The sequence below is a fragment of the Urocampus carinirostris genome, chromosome 16 (assembly GCF_059441175.1).
Source record: "Urocampus carinirostris isolate Australia breed hairy pipefish chromosome 16, RoL_Ucar_1.0, whole genome shotgun sequence".
Lineage (NCBI taxonomy): Eukaryota > Metazoa > Chordata > Actinopteri > Syngnathiformes > Syngnathidae > Urocampus > Urocampus carinirostris.
This window is the reverse complement of record NC_142364.1, coordinates 21,431,650-21,446,055: the sequence shown is the minus strand read 5'-3', so window position 1 is coordinate 21,446,055 and position 14,406 is coordinate 21,431,650. Positions and strand designations below refer to the sequence as shown.

The 14,406-nt window shown below is 38.8% G+C and overlaps 1 protein-coding gene across 2 annotated transcripts; it reads left to right on the top strand.

The window, feature by feature from the left end:
• Positions 1–1,056: 1,056 nt before the first annotated feature.
• LOC148350705 (uncharacterized) lies at positions 1,057–13,865 on the top strand. Of its 2 annotated transcripts, XM_088356036.1 has the most exons (6): positions 1,057–1,169; positions 1,426–1,575; positions 4,448–4,477; positions 7,931–8,073; positions 13,294–13,365; positions 13,439–13,865. In XM_088356036.1, exons 2-6 carry the CDS (start codon positions 1,455–1,457, stop codon positions 13,451–13,453), a joined length of 381 nt encoding a protein of 126 aa, XP_088212162.1. In that variant the 5' UTR covers positions 1,057–1,169; positions 1,426–1,454; the 3' UTR covers positions 13,454–13,865. The 2 variants fall into 2 exon arrangements, with proteins under 2 accessions (XP_088212162.1, XP_088212163.1); XM_088356037.1 differs by lacking the exon at positions 13,439–13,865 and having other exon boundaries at positions 13,294–13,377.
• The last annotated feature ends 541 nt before the right edge of the window (positions 13,866–14,406 follow it).

Here is a 14,406-nt window from a genome sequence, read left to right as displayed (position 1 = left end):
AAAGGTAGTCACAGAAAAGGGACTGGGCGACTGATTAGCCAATCAGAATGCAGAACAAAATGCACGATTAAAATCACGATTAAAAAAAGTAGCAAAACCGCGAATAAAAAAACACGATACAACGAAGGATTACTGTACACCGATTTAGGCTACATTCGTGGGATGTAGGAAATCTGAATCCTCTACTCGGATCGTCCCAATTCTGACGTCAAAATGTTCCAGGAGAATATAAACAACAAAGATGGGTGATTTTAATAGACTCCTACTTACACTAAATTAATAAATTCCTGACAATTAATATATAAATCTAAAGCGCTTAGCAATCCCCAACCCTCCACCTCCTACAATTTTATATCAAAGGGGTCAGTTTGTAGTGTTGTTTTTCCCCTTCCCTTTACAAATTGCTTATCTGTATTTGAATGCAGCATTCCATATGCACATAAAATGCAAATTAATCAGAGTGCCATACTTTCACTTATGGGGGTGTATCAAATGTATTATTTTATGAGATTTTTTTGACCTGACTAACTTTGGAACTGGTCAGAGGGAAATGATAGGCTAGATCGAATTAAAAATGAATACATTTACTCAAAGTGGTTAAAACCACAGGAGATTAAAAAATAAAAGGGAGGAAAATTTAGTGGAAAACAAAATAAAAGGAAAAAAGAAAGAGGACAGTTATAATAGAAGGCATATTAAAATAGATCAAAATCATAAAAAAGTAAAAGAAGAATTAACAATGAAGAATTTTCGTGAAAAAGCTAAAATATAAATGTTTTTTTATCATTTACATATCTATTAATCACAGGTTCAGAACACCGCTCGTTAAGCGTTGTCTATTTAATCTACTCTGCTATCACCTAGTGACCACATAAAGTATTACAAGTCACTCCATCAGTCCCTTAAAAAAACAGTACAATCATTAAAAAACGAATATTCCTCGATATTATTTCAATCGTCAAATCCATTTGAAAACTTTTAGTTTATTCAAATATGCGTGAAAATTGTATTTTATATTTTATTGTCAGCACGATACGCGTGCTCGTCTTTTGGCGGGGCGTGTCCGTGGGGCGCACACGCACTCACACACGGGTGAATTTTGGAGTGAGCAGACAGGTTTTTAGGGGGAGGATTCAACCCGGAACTGAGGGGACGTGAACACACCACAGGTGCGTGACTAAGAAATTTCAAATGAAAAAATGAATCATTTTTAATGAGCATATTCAGTTAATTGTGCTTTTTACTTGAATGTACTCGTTAGAAATATATTTTAATAAATCAAAAATAATAATGATGTGTCAAAAAGGTGTCCTTCATTCAAACCTTCCACAGGTGGTAGGGAATCTACATCCGCGGTTAAAAAAAGTAGAGCCTCGGGAGCGAGATCTGGACAGTCGAGAACGAGCATTTTTCTCTTCTTTCCAGTTGCAAAGAAAACCAAAGTGTGGACTAAAATGGACGCGCTGAAGAAAGGACTGAACAAAGCCAAGGAAGGAGTGGTAGTGGCGGCCACAAAGACCAAGCAGGGGGTTACCGGTGCTGCGGAGATGACCAAAGATGGGGTCATGTATGTCGGTGGGTCCCCACATTATTCGATTTTTTATTCGACTATTATTTATTCGATTTATTGCACGCGCTGATTGGGATCACGTGACTCTCTCAACCGGCAAGTGCATTCAATTTTTAACGAGGTTTTGACCCTTCTTATTCAAATCTAACCTTGATAAAAGGACACTGTTTTTACAATATTTATATCATCTCAACATCAGATTTTAATCATCTTGACGTTCGAGAAATAATTTCTATTATTTTATTAACTATTTTATGATTTAACCCTTTGAGGCAAGTCATGTTTCTTTGTATAGCCCTTAATCACAAGAAAGGGCTGCACGGACCACAGATTATTGCAAACTATAGACTATTATTACACCATCCCCTGAGTTAAAACCGACATGAGGGCAAGGAAAAACTCAAAAAACCTCAACATGAGGAAAATGAAGAAACCCTGAGAAGGAAACACACATGAGGTAATCCCCCTCCCAAGATGACCAGGCTGCAAGTATCGCCTGCAATTATTCATTACTCTAGTTGAGAAAGATCCGGTCCAGACAAACTTGTTCCTTCATCCAACTCTCTACTCTCCTCCTTGGTCAGCTTTTTGGGAGTGTTTGTCACTCTGAGATTCTCCAGACATGCTCTTACCCTTTTATTTTTCTCTCTCATAAATCGATCAGTAAAAAACACTGAACACACCGTCTCTGCTTTGCTCCGCCTTCGTATGTGTCATTGCTTGCCTGTGATTTGACGGTTGCCACATGCCCGTGATACTAATGCCCGATAGATAATCCATTGAGGGAAATTGCTGTCACCCAAGCTTGTCTTCTTTCTTTATCAAGGAACCGTTTGAATTTTGTCTTTTATTGCAACAGTCTTGGAGTTGCGGTAATTTAAATAGCTCTTGTCAAACAGGAACGCTGGCGCCATCATGGTAATGAGAAGGTTAATAAATTATTCCAAGATATACACCAGTGGTTTGCTACCACCATGTCACCAGGATTAGGTCGTGGGTTGTTTGGTACTGGGCTGCTCAGAAGAAGAAAAAATACCTTGTTTTTTGCTTGTACAGTACAAACAAAATAGAAAATTGACTTGGAGCATGGACTTACTGTTTGGAGTGGTCAGTGCTTGGGAGCTACCTAATTTTGCTGCCAAGGGGGTGTTGGAGACCCCACGAAAGCAGACCAAACAAAAGCAGATGTTTATTAATTTTATTATTAAGTTCGGGTCCTTGACATGAAAGCTAGCTAATGACACTCGTGGAGGCCTTGAGTCTGACTGTGAAAATTTTCACGAAAAACTGTTCCGCCGTTTTAGAGCCTATAAATCTCATACAAACACACGCAATTCGGGATTTATAAAGTAGTTTAGATTAGATCGATTTGAATTAGATTTAAATTGGATTTATTCGTGAAAACACGCATTTTCTTGCACCCATAAACAAAAGCTAATTTTTCTGGTCCGCGTTATACCAAAGTTTTACGGGCGTATATCACCTTAATTGAGCAATGATTGATCAGTTGACAAATGTTGGATGCTACTGGAATCAAACCCAGATTGTGGGGGTGTGGGTGCCCAATCCTAACCATTAGGCAAAATGATTGTAGCTGACAAAGGAAAAGGCATTCGGTTTTATCTCATCATCACACTATTTTTACTCATGATTCCACTTTGTACAATGTTGTAATGGAGTATTATGGGTAATAGTTCAGCCAAAACAATGCACAAAGTAGCACCATGGGTAAAAAAATAGTGTGAAGATGAGAAAAAATCGAATGCATTTTCCTATGTCATCTAGATCCGTCGCGGTCTAGTGATTACACAGTGGGTTTGGGATTATTATTGTTATTTTTATTATTGCTTATGTTGTTAATATTGGGCCAGACCACAAGAATCTAGTTAAACTTGTCCTTGGTACAAAAAAGGTTGCCCAACACTGGTTTCCACAACTTATTTTTTTAAGAAAATTCTCTGTAATGGCCTCGACCATCTCTTGTATACAAAAAAGTCTGTTCCCCTTTAAATGGAATTCCCTATTTATTTGCAGGGCACCATAGTTTGGTATTTTGGTTTATTTATTTATAATTGTGAGTGGTGACAGCAATGTGATTCGATTAGTTTGTTTTATTTCGTGTGTATATTTTGAATTTGTAAAAGAAAAAAGAAAAAGTTAATAAAACTACATGAATCATAATCTAAACTTGCATTTTTTTTACTTTTAATGTATGTGTGGTTCGTCTAGAGGGATCTGCCATCTCGCTGCTATGGGTACCCAAAAACAAAACAAAACCAAAAAAAGGAAAATGAGAAGCAAAATGGTGCAGTTTGTTCTCTTTGAGTTGCTGTAGTTTCTACTTTTCCTTGGGCTTTTCAGCACTCTTTTTGGTTACACGGCACAATACAGCAACATCTATTGGTCAAATAACACACAGTACTTTTCGTGTATTTTAATAATGAATTGGCCTTTCCCCTCATGCTTTATAAAGTGTAAATATTTGAACCCACAATATTGTATAATGTTTAATCCATCAATAGTATTCAAATTAATGTATTTACTGAAAAAAAAAAAATAATTCCAGTATTTCCTTGTTAATTTTTTACTTGCAACACTGTTGACCAGACTTCACAAATGTATTTAACTAGGCTTGCAATGTATACTCATTTAATTATGTGATAGAAATCTATTATATTTTGTACTTTATCTAATTTAATGTATTTTTGTTCTACAAGTCAATATCTTTGCTTCAGTATATTTGGCCTATTTCAAATGAAATAGGAAATTTAACAGAAATACAAATTGGTATTAACATCAGTATCTACATAGCATTGTTTTTATTTGTGATTTTCCAACCTTGAACTGAATGATAATTTCCCTTTTTATTCCCTTCAGGTACCAAAACAGTGGAAGGCGCCACAACAGGTATCTTGTGATCCGTTCTTACAAAAAAATATCAGACAAACAGGCATGAAGGTGAGCAGCCAAGTGCCATATTTCCATGCGTTCCCCCCAGGAGGGGAAAACGGGTTGTCACAAACAAGCAAAGGCACCCATGGCGACCTCCTGCAAGGCAAATCTGTTCCTCGTCATTGATATAAATAGGAAAGAAGCAGAACAAGATACGCAAGATACTACGAGCCGCAAAGCGAACAAAGACGGCAGACAGTCGAGGGCGCGGTCATGGCTTCTGTCACTCAAAGCCAGGCCACAATCCGGGCTACAGTAATCCCTCGTTTTCGGTTCGAGTTCCAAAAAGGCTCAATCATTTATTTAACAATATTTTGCAAATAAATTTTGTACTGTCAGATTATACTTTTTAAACTAATCTTGCTGTTATATTGCCCTATTTATTCCACACAGACTATATTTTGTCTCCATCATGTGGTTGTTTTAAAAACTAAAAGGTGGCTTAAAAATGCATGACCTTCCTTTAGCACAAAGGTCTAGAACAGGGGTAGGGAACCTATGGCTCGGGAGCCATATATGGCTCTTTTCATGAGTTCGTATGGCTCCGAAATAAAATGTAACTATTGCACATCTCTCTGTGGCGTTCCAAAGTCAAGTGATTTCATTCCGATTTTGGTCCATATAAAGCCAAAGCAACTAAATGCAGAAGTTCGATAAGAAACCATTTAAACTGATAAATAAAAAGCTGGCAAACGACTTTGATTGGGTGAGCAGTACAGGTGGGCGGATCCCTGCACACAGTGCAACGCACTTCCTTCTCTCTCTCTCGCTCAGTGCAGTCTACACCAAAAGTGAATATGACGATATGCTTATCATTTGCAGTAATTTGTGACATTTTTACAAAAGAACTTTGCATGCACATTGTTTTGAAACCGTTATTAAGGAAAAATTTCATGGAAAAAAATTTCCTCAAGACTCTTAACAGAAGGTGGAAGACGAATTGTAAATGGCATATTTACATTGATTTGGGACACAGGATTTGGCATTATTATCATTTCATACATTTGATTAAATCATCAAATGACGCACGAATTAGCTTTTGTCTAGAGAGCGTGTTTGGCAGTTTTTTCAATTTTGTCTGAAAATATATGATGTGGCTCTCTCAATTTCTTTTTAAAACATTTTTTGCTTTTATAGCTCTTTGGGTCAAAAAGGTTCCTGACCCCTGGTCTAGAAAGTTTGGCTCACGAGCCTTATATGGCTCTTTACATGAGTACATTTGGCTTTGAGATATACTGAAGGCCATTGTAATCTTCTTTCTGACTTTTAAATTTCAGTGTGTGCGAAGCTGAAGCAACACTGCAAGTTCTTCGTTCAGTCCAAAATATATGGGGCAAAGATTCAAGTACAGTTTACACTCATTGTACACCAACAGACCCCATTTTGGCTGTATGTCTCCTTTATATGAAAGCTCATTAAACCATCGATGTGCTCCGCACAGAAACCTTATAATGAAAACCCGCATAACAAACTATAAACACCCGAAAACACCAGCCAAGCACCCAGAGCAATTTGATTGGGTGGGTAGATCTCTCTTTTCATCCAAATCCTTCTCATTTGCAGTATTTTGTGACATTTTTACAGAAGAACTCTGCTCTTATGTTGTTTTTCAAAGTATCATTTACAACAAAAATTACAGTCAAAAATTATCCTCAGTGACCCTAAGTTACTTGGTGGGAGTGATTAATTTAAGTGGTATACTTGTTGATATGTGACACAGGTTTTAGGATTATTATTATTTCATAGATTTTATAAAATCATCAAACATAGAACAATAACCCTTAAAAACCCCAAAAACCCCAAAATCATCAAACATAACACATCGAAATAAAACGTGCTGGAGAATTAGCATTTGTCTAAAGAGCAGGTTTGGCGGTTTTGTTGAATTTTGTCATAAAATATATCATGTGGCTCCCAAATATATATTGAAATATTTTGTAATTATGGCTTTTTGGGTCAAAAAGGTTCCAGGCCCCCGCTTTAGCATGTGTCCAATATTGTTGGTGATAAAAATCATCTTCCTCTGCATTTTGGTTCATTTGGCTCAACAACGAATTAATAAAATGGATTATTAAAGTGACCCTATAACTATAAGAGAAAGCCCGCGATTGACGTGGATGGGATGGTGTTATGAGTGCACTGCAGGAAAGAGGTCTAAATATAGTGGAAGCTAAAGCTCTTGTTGGTGATAGAAATGAGTGGAGAGGTGTTGTAAAAGGATAGTGGGATGTTTAGACGTGTTCTAAGGGATGGGCAGGGCACCTGTATGATGCGGCAGGGGTAAACCAGTGAAAGCTGTCGGGCCCTGCTGTTGAAGAGAAGAGTGTGTTGTCACCCTGACCCGAGTGACATGGCCGCTTTCTGGTGTCCCATTTCATCTGGAGGGACGAAAGCATGACCAACTTGGGTGCCGAGGTGCCCAACTTGTTTGGGTGTTTGGGCAATTGGGTTGGCCATGGTCCAAAGATGTTTGTGTGTTTTTTGCTCCTTTTTAACTTTTTATTTTCTTTGTCTTTGTATGTGTTTGTCCTTTGTATGTGTGAGGGATATGACCAGGGTAGATAGATAGATAGATAATTAAAAGTGTTGCCATTCGATTCATTGTGTCGCGCGTGAATTCAATGCAGATAAGCGGCGGAGGTCACTTCCGGGCCGCGCGACGGAGCGAGTTCGGCGGACGTGGCGTCACCCTAATAAGGATAAGCGGTGCAGATGATGAGATGAGATTTTTTATTTTATTTTATTTTATTTTTTTGAAGGGGCGTCGCTACTTCGCAGATTTTCACTTTTAGCGGGTGGTTTTGGTCCCCATTAACCAGGTCTAAAAAATAATAATTAAAAAAAAAAATATATATATTTTATTTTTTTTAGGTGCACCGCTACTTCGCGGATTTTCACTTATCGCGGGTAGTTTTGGTCCCCATTAACCGCGATAACCGAGGTCTTACTGTAACATGAAAAGTAGATTTCTTTGTAATGCATAACAAACCAAATTGGCTCTCTGTATCTAAAATGTTGGTGAGCCTTTGGAACGTGGGAAACACTCTATTGCAGATGACCTAACAGTCTTGAATAAAGAGGATGAAATTTAAAGTAATCCACCGTTTAATTGATTTTTAAAGTATGGTTACTTGCAACCCTAATCCAGAGTGTTTTGTAGACATGACGGCTTTTCGATTACCTCCAATATGAAAAGGATTTGCGCGTTCGTGAAGCCATTTCACATACCTATACAACTTAAACCGTAACGCTATTGACATGCAGGTAGATACAGACAGAAAAGGGGCGGGGTGACTGTTTAGCCAATCACCATGCAGAACACCATACATATGTAAAACCTGCGAAATCGTGAAAATTAAAATGCAATACAGCTAGGGATTAACGTATTTTTTTCTGTGTTTTCCACAGTCGCAGGCAAAACGGTGGAAGGCGTGAGCCACGTGAGCGGAGCCATGGTTAGCGGTGTAACCAACGTGGCGCAGAAAACGGTGGAGGGAGCCGGGAATATCGTTGCCGCCACTGGATTGGTTAAGAAGGATCCTGCCAAAACGGTGAGAACGCCTGATAAGAAAACTCAGAAAGTGAAGAGCTTACCCCTCAAAAAAACCTCGAAGCCATATTTTTATTTTACTTTCTTAGTACACTTCCCATGATGTAACATTATCCGGCCTATTGGAGCCTCAAGGAGTTTTGAGGGACAATGTGTATTTTTAAGTATCTATTTCCTGGTGGGAAAACAATCATTCATTAAAAATACATTGATTTAAATAATAAGCAAAATACATTCACTATTAAATAAATCAGGGTTTCCGCGGATCCTTGAAAAGTCTTAATAGGCATTAAATTCGATATTCAGAAAATAAGGCCTTAATTGGCATTAAATTGTCTAAATCCAAATTTCGAGAGTCTTAAAAATGGTGAATACATAAATGATATTTATATTTGTTAGAACTAAATAGATTAAGTAAAAGTCATTTTTTTTTAAATGCTTCATGAATGTGGTAAAAGAGTTCTTGGGAATTGGTAATCATCAGTCAGTTTTGACAAGGAATCCTTTTTATTTATCGTTCTCATTGTCTAAAATGTTGGAGACTGCTATGTTTTTCAACTGGACCAAAATGTAGTTTAAAAATAAAAGAAAATAAACATTTGTTTAAAATTGCCTCTAATTTATGTGATTTTTTTTTCAAATGTGTTTTTTTGTCGCCTTGGTCTTAAACTTGATTTCAAAAAGAATTTAAAAACTATTTTAAAGTCTTGGTTTTCACTTACCTTAAGGCTCGAGGTGTCCAAACTTTTCAGAAAGCGGCCCGGATTTGGTAAACCGATAATGCGTAAGGGCCGACTACTCAGCCTGGCATTCTTTGAGTAGTTTTTAATAAATTTACCTTCTGTGAAAGGTTTGCAGTGCTTGGCAACCTCGTAGCTTGCCTTTGTAGCATTTTTATTTGACTCGCAGGATCTCGTGAAAAGGTGCTGCTGTGCCGTTAAAACATCTTTCTGTTGCTTCACCTTTTCACAGTGTCCGTTTCCTATTAGCTTTTTATGGTCAGCATGTTTTGTCTTGTTCTGCTTCATGATATTATATTCTTTGAAAACAGCCACAGTCTTTTGTTCAATTAGGCAGACGCAGTTGTTTCGGATTTCGGTGAAAATATACTCCAATTTCCACGACCTTCACAGTCGGCTTTCTTTTTTTTAAATTTACAGTCGGGAATAGGGTGGGCTGAAATTCTCACAAAAAAAACAAGGGCAATGTGGCTAAAGGGCTACTGCCATTACATGTTGACATTTTTTTTTTGTACAAATGTACTTTATACTGCGGTCAACATTATGGGTGGGCCTATTATTATTATCAACTCAATGACTGAGGCCACAGGCAAGTAAAAATTTGATCACGGGGCATAACTGGCCCCCGGGTCGGACTTTGGACATTTCTGCCTTAAGCTGTAGGAACCCTGTAAATGCGCATTTCCATTTATTTTGCATAAAATGAGTCTCTCCATGAGACACATAATTGTTCATGATCTTGCTGCTAAGTGTAGTTAAAAAAAAAGAAAAAAAACTTGAAAAAGACAGGACAAAAAAATGAGAAGAAAAATAATGCATTTTGGTATGGGTCCCTGTGCTTTGCATTCTTCCTTTTTGCTTTCCAGCACTCGTTTATGATTGCACTAAACAATACAGCTACTTCCAGTGGTTAGGTAATACACCTTGTATTTTTAATATAAGTGCTGCCAACTTATGAATTGATTATTTCCTGATTGATTTTTTTTCATGTTGATGGTTGATGTTTTCTTATTTTCAGATCTTATTTTGTGTGGCGATTTTAAAAAAGAGATTTGAGAACAGTGGACATTTTTTAGCGGATGTTTTCTTATGGAAAGCCCGATTCGCCCCAATTTCACCATGACACGAGCTCAGGCAGCCCCCCAAGTAAATTGAGTTTGGGATCCCTGTCTTAAAGGGACTGTGTGTATTATTTGACCATTAGATGGCAATGTATTGCCATGCAGATCAAAAACGGGCTTTTTTGAAATAATTGTCATTTTGAGCTAAATGTTTTTTTTGTTTTACATCTTTTAGGTCAGGATTTATTTGGAAAACAAGTATAAAATGTATATATTTTTTAAAGTAATAGCAGCATCATGTCACCTTAAACTAGGGGTCTTCAATGGGGTGCCCACAGGCATAGAGAGTACCTGACTAGCTTGCAGACATGTTCTGAAAATAGCTTGCCAGTATTCGGTCATCGTGATTTTCGAGAGACTTTGATTCCAACCAACATGATCTGTGTCTTGAATAACAATGTTTTAGTGGTTGATTGTGCTTATTTTAACCCATAGTTCTAATAATTAAAATCTGGTAACATGATTATAACATTGTAACATCATAATAACAATTTATTCATCAAGTTTTTTCAGAAATGTATTTCAAACTGGTAGCCATTCGCACTACTATCTATCTATTCTGGTCATATCCCTCGAGAGGGGTGACCGACAGCAAGACAAACGCATACAAAAACAAAGAAAATTTAAAAATGGAAAAAGTAGCAAAAAACACTCACAAAAATGTTTGGGCCATGGCCCACCCAAATTCCCAAGAACCTCGGCACCCAAGTTGGTCATGCTTTCGTCCCTCCACATAAAACGGGACATAAGAAAGCGGCCATGTCACTCAGGTCAGGGTGACACAACATACGCTTATGTTCAACAGCAGGGCCCGACAGCTTTCACTGGTTTACCCCTGCCGCATCATACAGGTGCCCTGCCCATCCCTTAAAACGCGTCCAAACATCCCACTATCCTTTCACATCACCCCTCCACCTATTCCTTTTACCAACTATAGCTCTAGCTTCAACTAAATTTAGACCTCTTTCATGCAGTTCACTCGTAGCACCCTCCATCCACGTCAATCGCGGTCTTCCTCTCGGTCTCCCTCCATTTACTTATCCTCTGTAGATCCTCTTCAACATTCGTTCCTCATCCATCCTCTCCATCTGTCCAAACCCACCGAGTACTCTCTCATCCACACGCTTGCTCAGTTCCTTTTCGACTCCAGTTCTGTGTCTCACAATTTCATTTCTCCATCTATCCAATCTTGTCACTCCTAACATACTCCTCAAACACTTTATCTCAAAAACATTTAATTTCCTTCTTAAATCTCCATTCAGGCTCCTAGGTACCAAAAACCGGTTGGCGACCCCTGCCTTTAACATTCTCTTAACAATTACATTTTAGTGGAAGTCGAAATTTGCAGGTGAGTTTGAATTCTTGGAACTACCCCCTGCCCCAAAAAACCTGGATGTCTTCATGCAAAAAACGTCTTTTTCTTCGTATGCAATAACCTGGGAAAGGAGCTTTGCAAACTGTCCTTTTACAAGTATCTCCTGCTGACTCATTCTCCATTTTGTGCCTGCACACATCCATTCAACGTGTGACCTTGAGAGGAGCGCAGTATTATTTATTTTTCTTTCTATATGGTTCCTTCCATTTCTGCTGCCGGCTATATCTTTCTTGAGTCAAATGGAAGAAGAAAAATCCCCCTGCCAAATAAATCCCGATATAATTGACAATTTCCGTGTTATGTGTAAAAGAAAGCCGGAGATGACAGCTTCTCACGATGCCTCAGCGTCAAGTGTGAAGATTCCTGACAATTGACAAGGAACGAGATCTCAGAGATCCCCCCCCCCCCCCTTTTGTCCTTGCAAATGTCTTTTAACGCAACGACACATGCACAGACGCGGCGTTTTAATCAGGCTCTGCGCCCTCGGGGGGGTTTCGAGGAGGGCTCACGTTGCCTCGCCACCTGGAACGCGAGCTCGCTCTCGTCGCAGATGGAGCGACTGACAATCCAAGTGTCATTGGTTTGATGCCGAAGCCGTTTGTCACTGAGGAGCCCATTACAAAGCAGTGACTGTATTGAAGGATCGATTGGAAGGCGCTACTCAACTGGACACAGACTTCTCTAGGCTCTTAGAACTTTGGGGTGAAGATTCTAATGGACTTCTTTAATTATTTAATTCAGAACGGGAGTTTTATTTCACTTTAAAATCCAAATATGCTGAATAAAATGTACATCATTTAAGACTTTTTTTCCCCTTTGTGATTATTTTTCCCCTTTAAATTGTCTTAAGTCCAAACTTTTCTCAATATTTTGATTAGGGATGGGCAAGCATGAACACCGGATAACAGTATAAAGCTCAGGAGCAGTGTTGAGCATGTTACTGAAAAACGGTAATTTTTAATAGTTACTTGCTCTGGAGTAGATGCCCTAAAGACGCTCTAGAGTGGATGGCCTGGAGACATTTTAGCTGAGGAGTGGACACCCTGGAGACGCTTTAGCTCTGGAGTGGATGCGCTGAAGAGGTTTTGGCTGTGGAGTGGACGCCCCGGAGACGTTTTAGCTGTGAAATGGACGCCCTGGAGACGCTCTAGATCCAGATTGGACTCTCTGGGGATGCTCTAGATCCAGATTAAACGCCCTGGAGACACTCTGGATCCAGATCGGATGCCCTGGAGACGCTCTAGCTCTGAAATGGACGTCTTATAGGGGGCGACCTGGAGACGCTTTAGCTCCAGAGTGCACGCCCTGAAGACGTTTCAAATCTGGAGATGATGCCCTGGAGACGCTCCATAGTGGACGTCATGGACAGGACCCCTGAGTTAAAGCATTGCTCAAACATTATGGCAATACAGAGAACCCTCACCACTTCGCGCTTCGGTTATCTATTGTTCACTCCTTTTGTGGAACAAAATTTTTAAAAAAAGTTAGGTTTCAGGAAGCCAAGACTTGAGCCGATTTGCCAACACACCTTGACTTGAGATCGCCAACGCCGATTGGCCAATTCATATCATAGCATCTTTCCTACTGTACTGTGACCGGACACCTGCTCTGCGCTCCTCTGCATCTCGTGAGAAGAGTGTGTGTCCCATGCTTGTCATGCTGCCTAATTGTTGCATCTAAGAAAACAATTGTTCTCTCTTTGTCTGCAAGTTGCCAAGTCCGGTTTAATGAAGGTGCGCCAAAAACAAAAGGTGTGACACTACTTTGCGGATTTTCACTTTTTGTGGTTCTGGTCCCCCATTAACAACAAAAACTAATGGATCTCTGTATGTCCTATTGTTCAATAAAATGTAATACATTCTGAAGAAGTTTGACAGGTTTGCCGTGACTTTGTTGAGAGCTTTGTGATTTATGATGAAAGAACAGTGGAGATAATGGTTAAACCTCCCCACGTGTCAACTTGTGTCTTGCCATTTGTTTTCCAGAACGATGACAACGCCGCGGTGCAAGATGCGGCCGAGTCACCCGTCGATACTGACACCACTGATGCCACCGAGGTAACAAGCTAACATCATTTAAAATAAAAGCATGTCTCCCGCAGGCGAGTGATGGAGTTTTTTTGTCTTCTAGGATGACACAGACTGAACATTATTGAAGATAAACGATGGAAACGTTCCCGGTTTCAACCAAGTCCCGTCGTGCCTCGTCTCGGTCTTTGATGATGTCCGTGTGTGCGTGTAAAATTGTTGTACGGGAAGAGGTCGGGTTGTGTGTTTATCGTGCGTGGCATTTGCACATCGGCAATTTGGCCTCAGGTGTCTTACTTGTGACAATGATGGTAATTTCTCAGCACTGAGTGAGGATTTTCCTTGTACCTTTCAGTAACTAGCACACGGTATTAGATCACAATTAACCACCTAAGTGTCTCCCTATGAACAAGGACCAAACTACTTTTTTTTTTGCTGTTGTCTATATGCTGCTGTTTTCATCTTAAAATTGGAAAAATGTGCTTGTGATGTCGTATTGGGATTTCATGTTAAATAAAATATTAAATGTGTATGATTTGTGGAGCACAATCAATTTGAAGCTGTTAATCACAAATGTTTGAATATAATTCCGTTAATATATACAAGAACAATGAACTGATTGGGTGGAAAATTATACAAAACAAAAATATTTCCAATGTATTTAAAAATCAATGAATTGATGTTAATTTAAAACAATCTTTAAAAAGAAACTGAAAAATAATCTCTGATCTTGCACATTTCTCATTTTAGAAATGAGTAAAATAAGCAAAATTTGGTCTGTTTTTATTGTTTTTACATTTTCTCAAACTACTCGCAACTATCTAAAATTTAACAGAAAATCAAAATATAGCGAAAAAAATTGAGCAAATAAAACCTCCAAATGTAAAATTCTTTGAATGCCAGGGGTTTCAAACTAATTTTTTGCTCAGGGAACCACGTGGTAGAAAAAGATATTCTCACGGAGGTCTGGGTAACAGATGAAACCAAAAGAAAGACTGAGCAATAGACACTGAAAGAAAGAGAACTTGCAAGAAAAAGAGGAGAAAGAGCAAGATACTAAGGAATGGAGAG

What these genes read in the sequence shown, in the direction of transcription:
- LOC148350705 (XM_088356036.1), top strand. Translation starts at nt 1,455, where the DNA reads ATGGACGCGCTGAAGAAAGGACTGAACAAAGCCAAGGAAGGAGTGGTA. An exon ending in AGATGGGGTCATGTATGTCG is followed by an intron (nt 1,576 to 4,447) that starts GTGGGTCCCCAC and finishes TATTCCCTTCAG; the next exon opens with GTACCAAAACAGTGGAAGGC. An exon ending in AGAAGGATCCTGCCAAAACG is followed by an intron (nt 8,074 to 13,293) that starts GTGAGAACGCCT and finishes TTTGTTTTCCAG; the next exon opens with AACGATGACAACGCCGCGGT.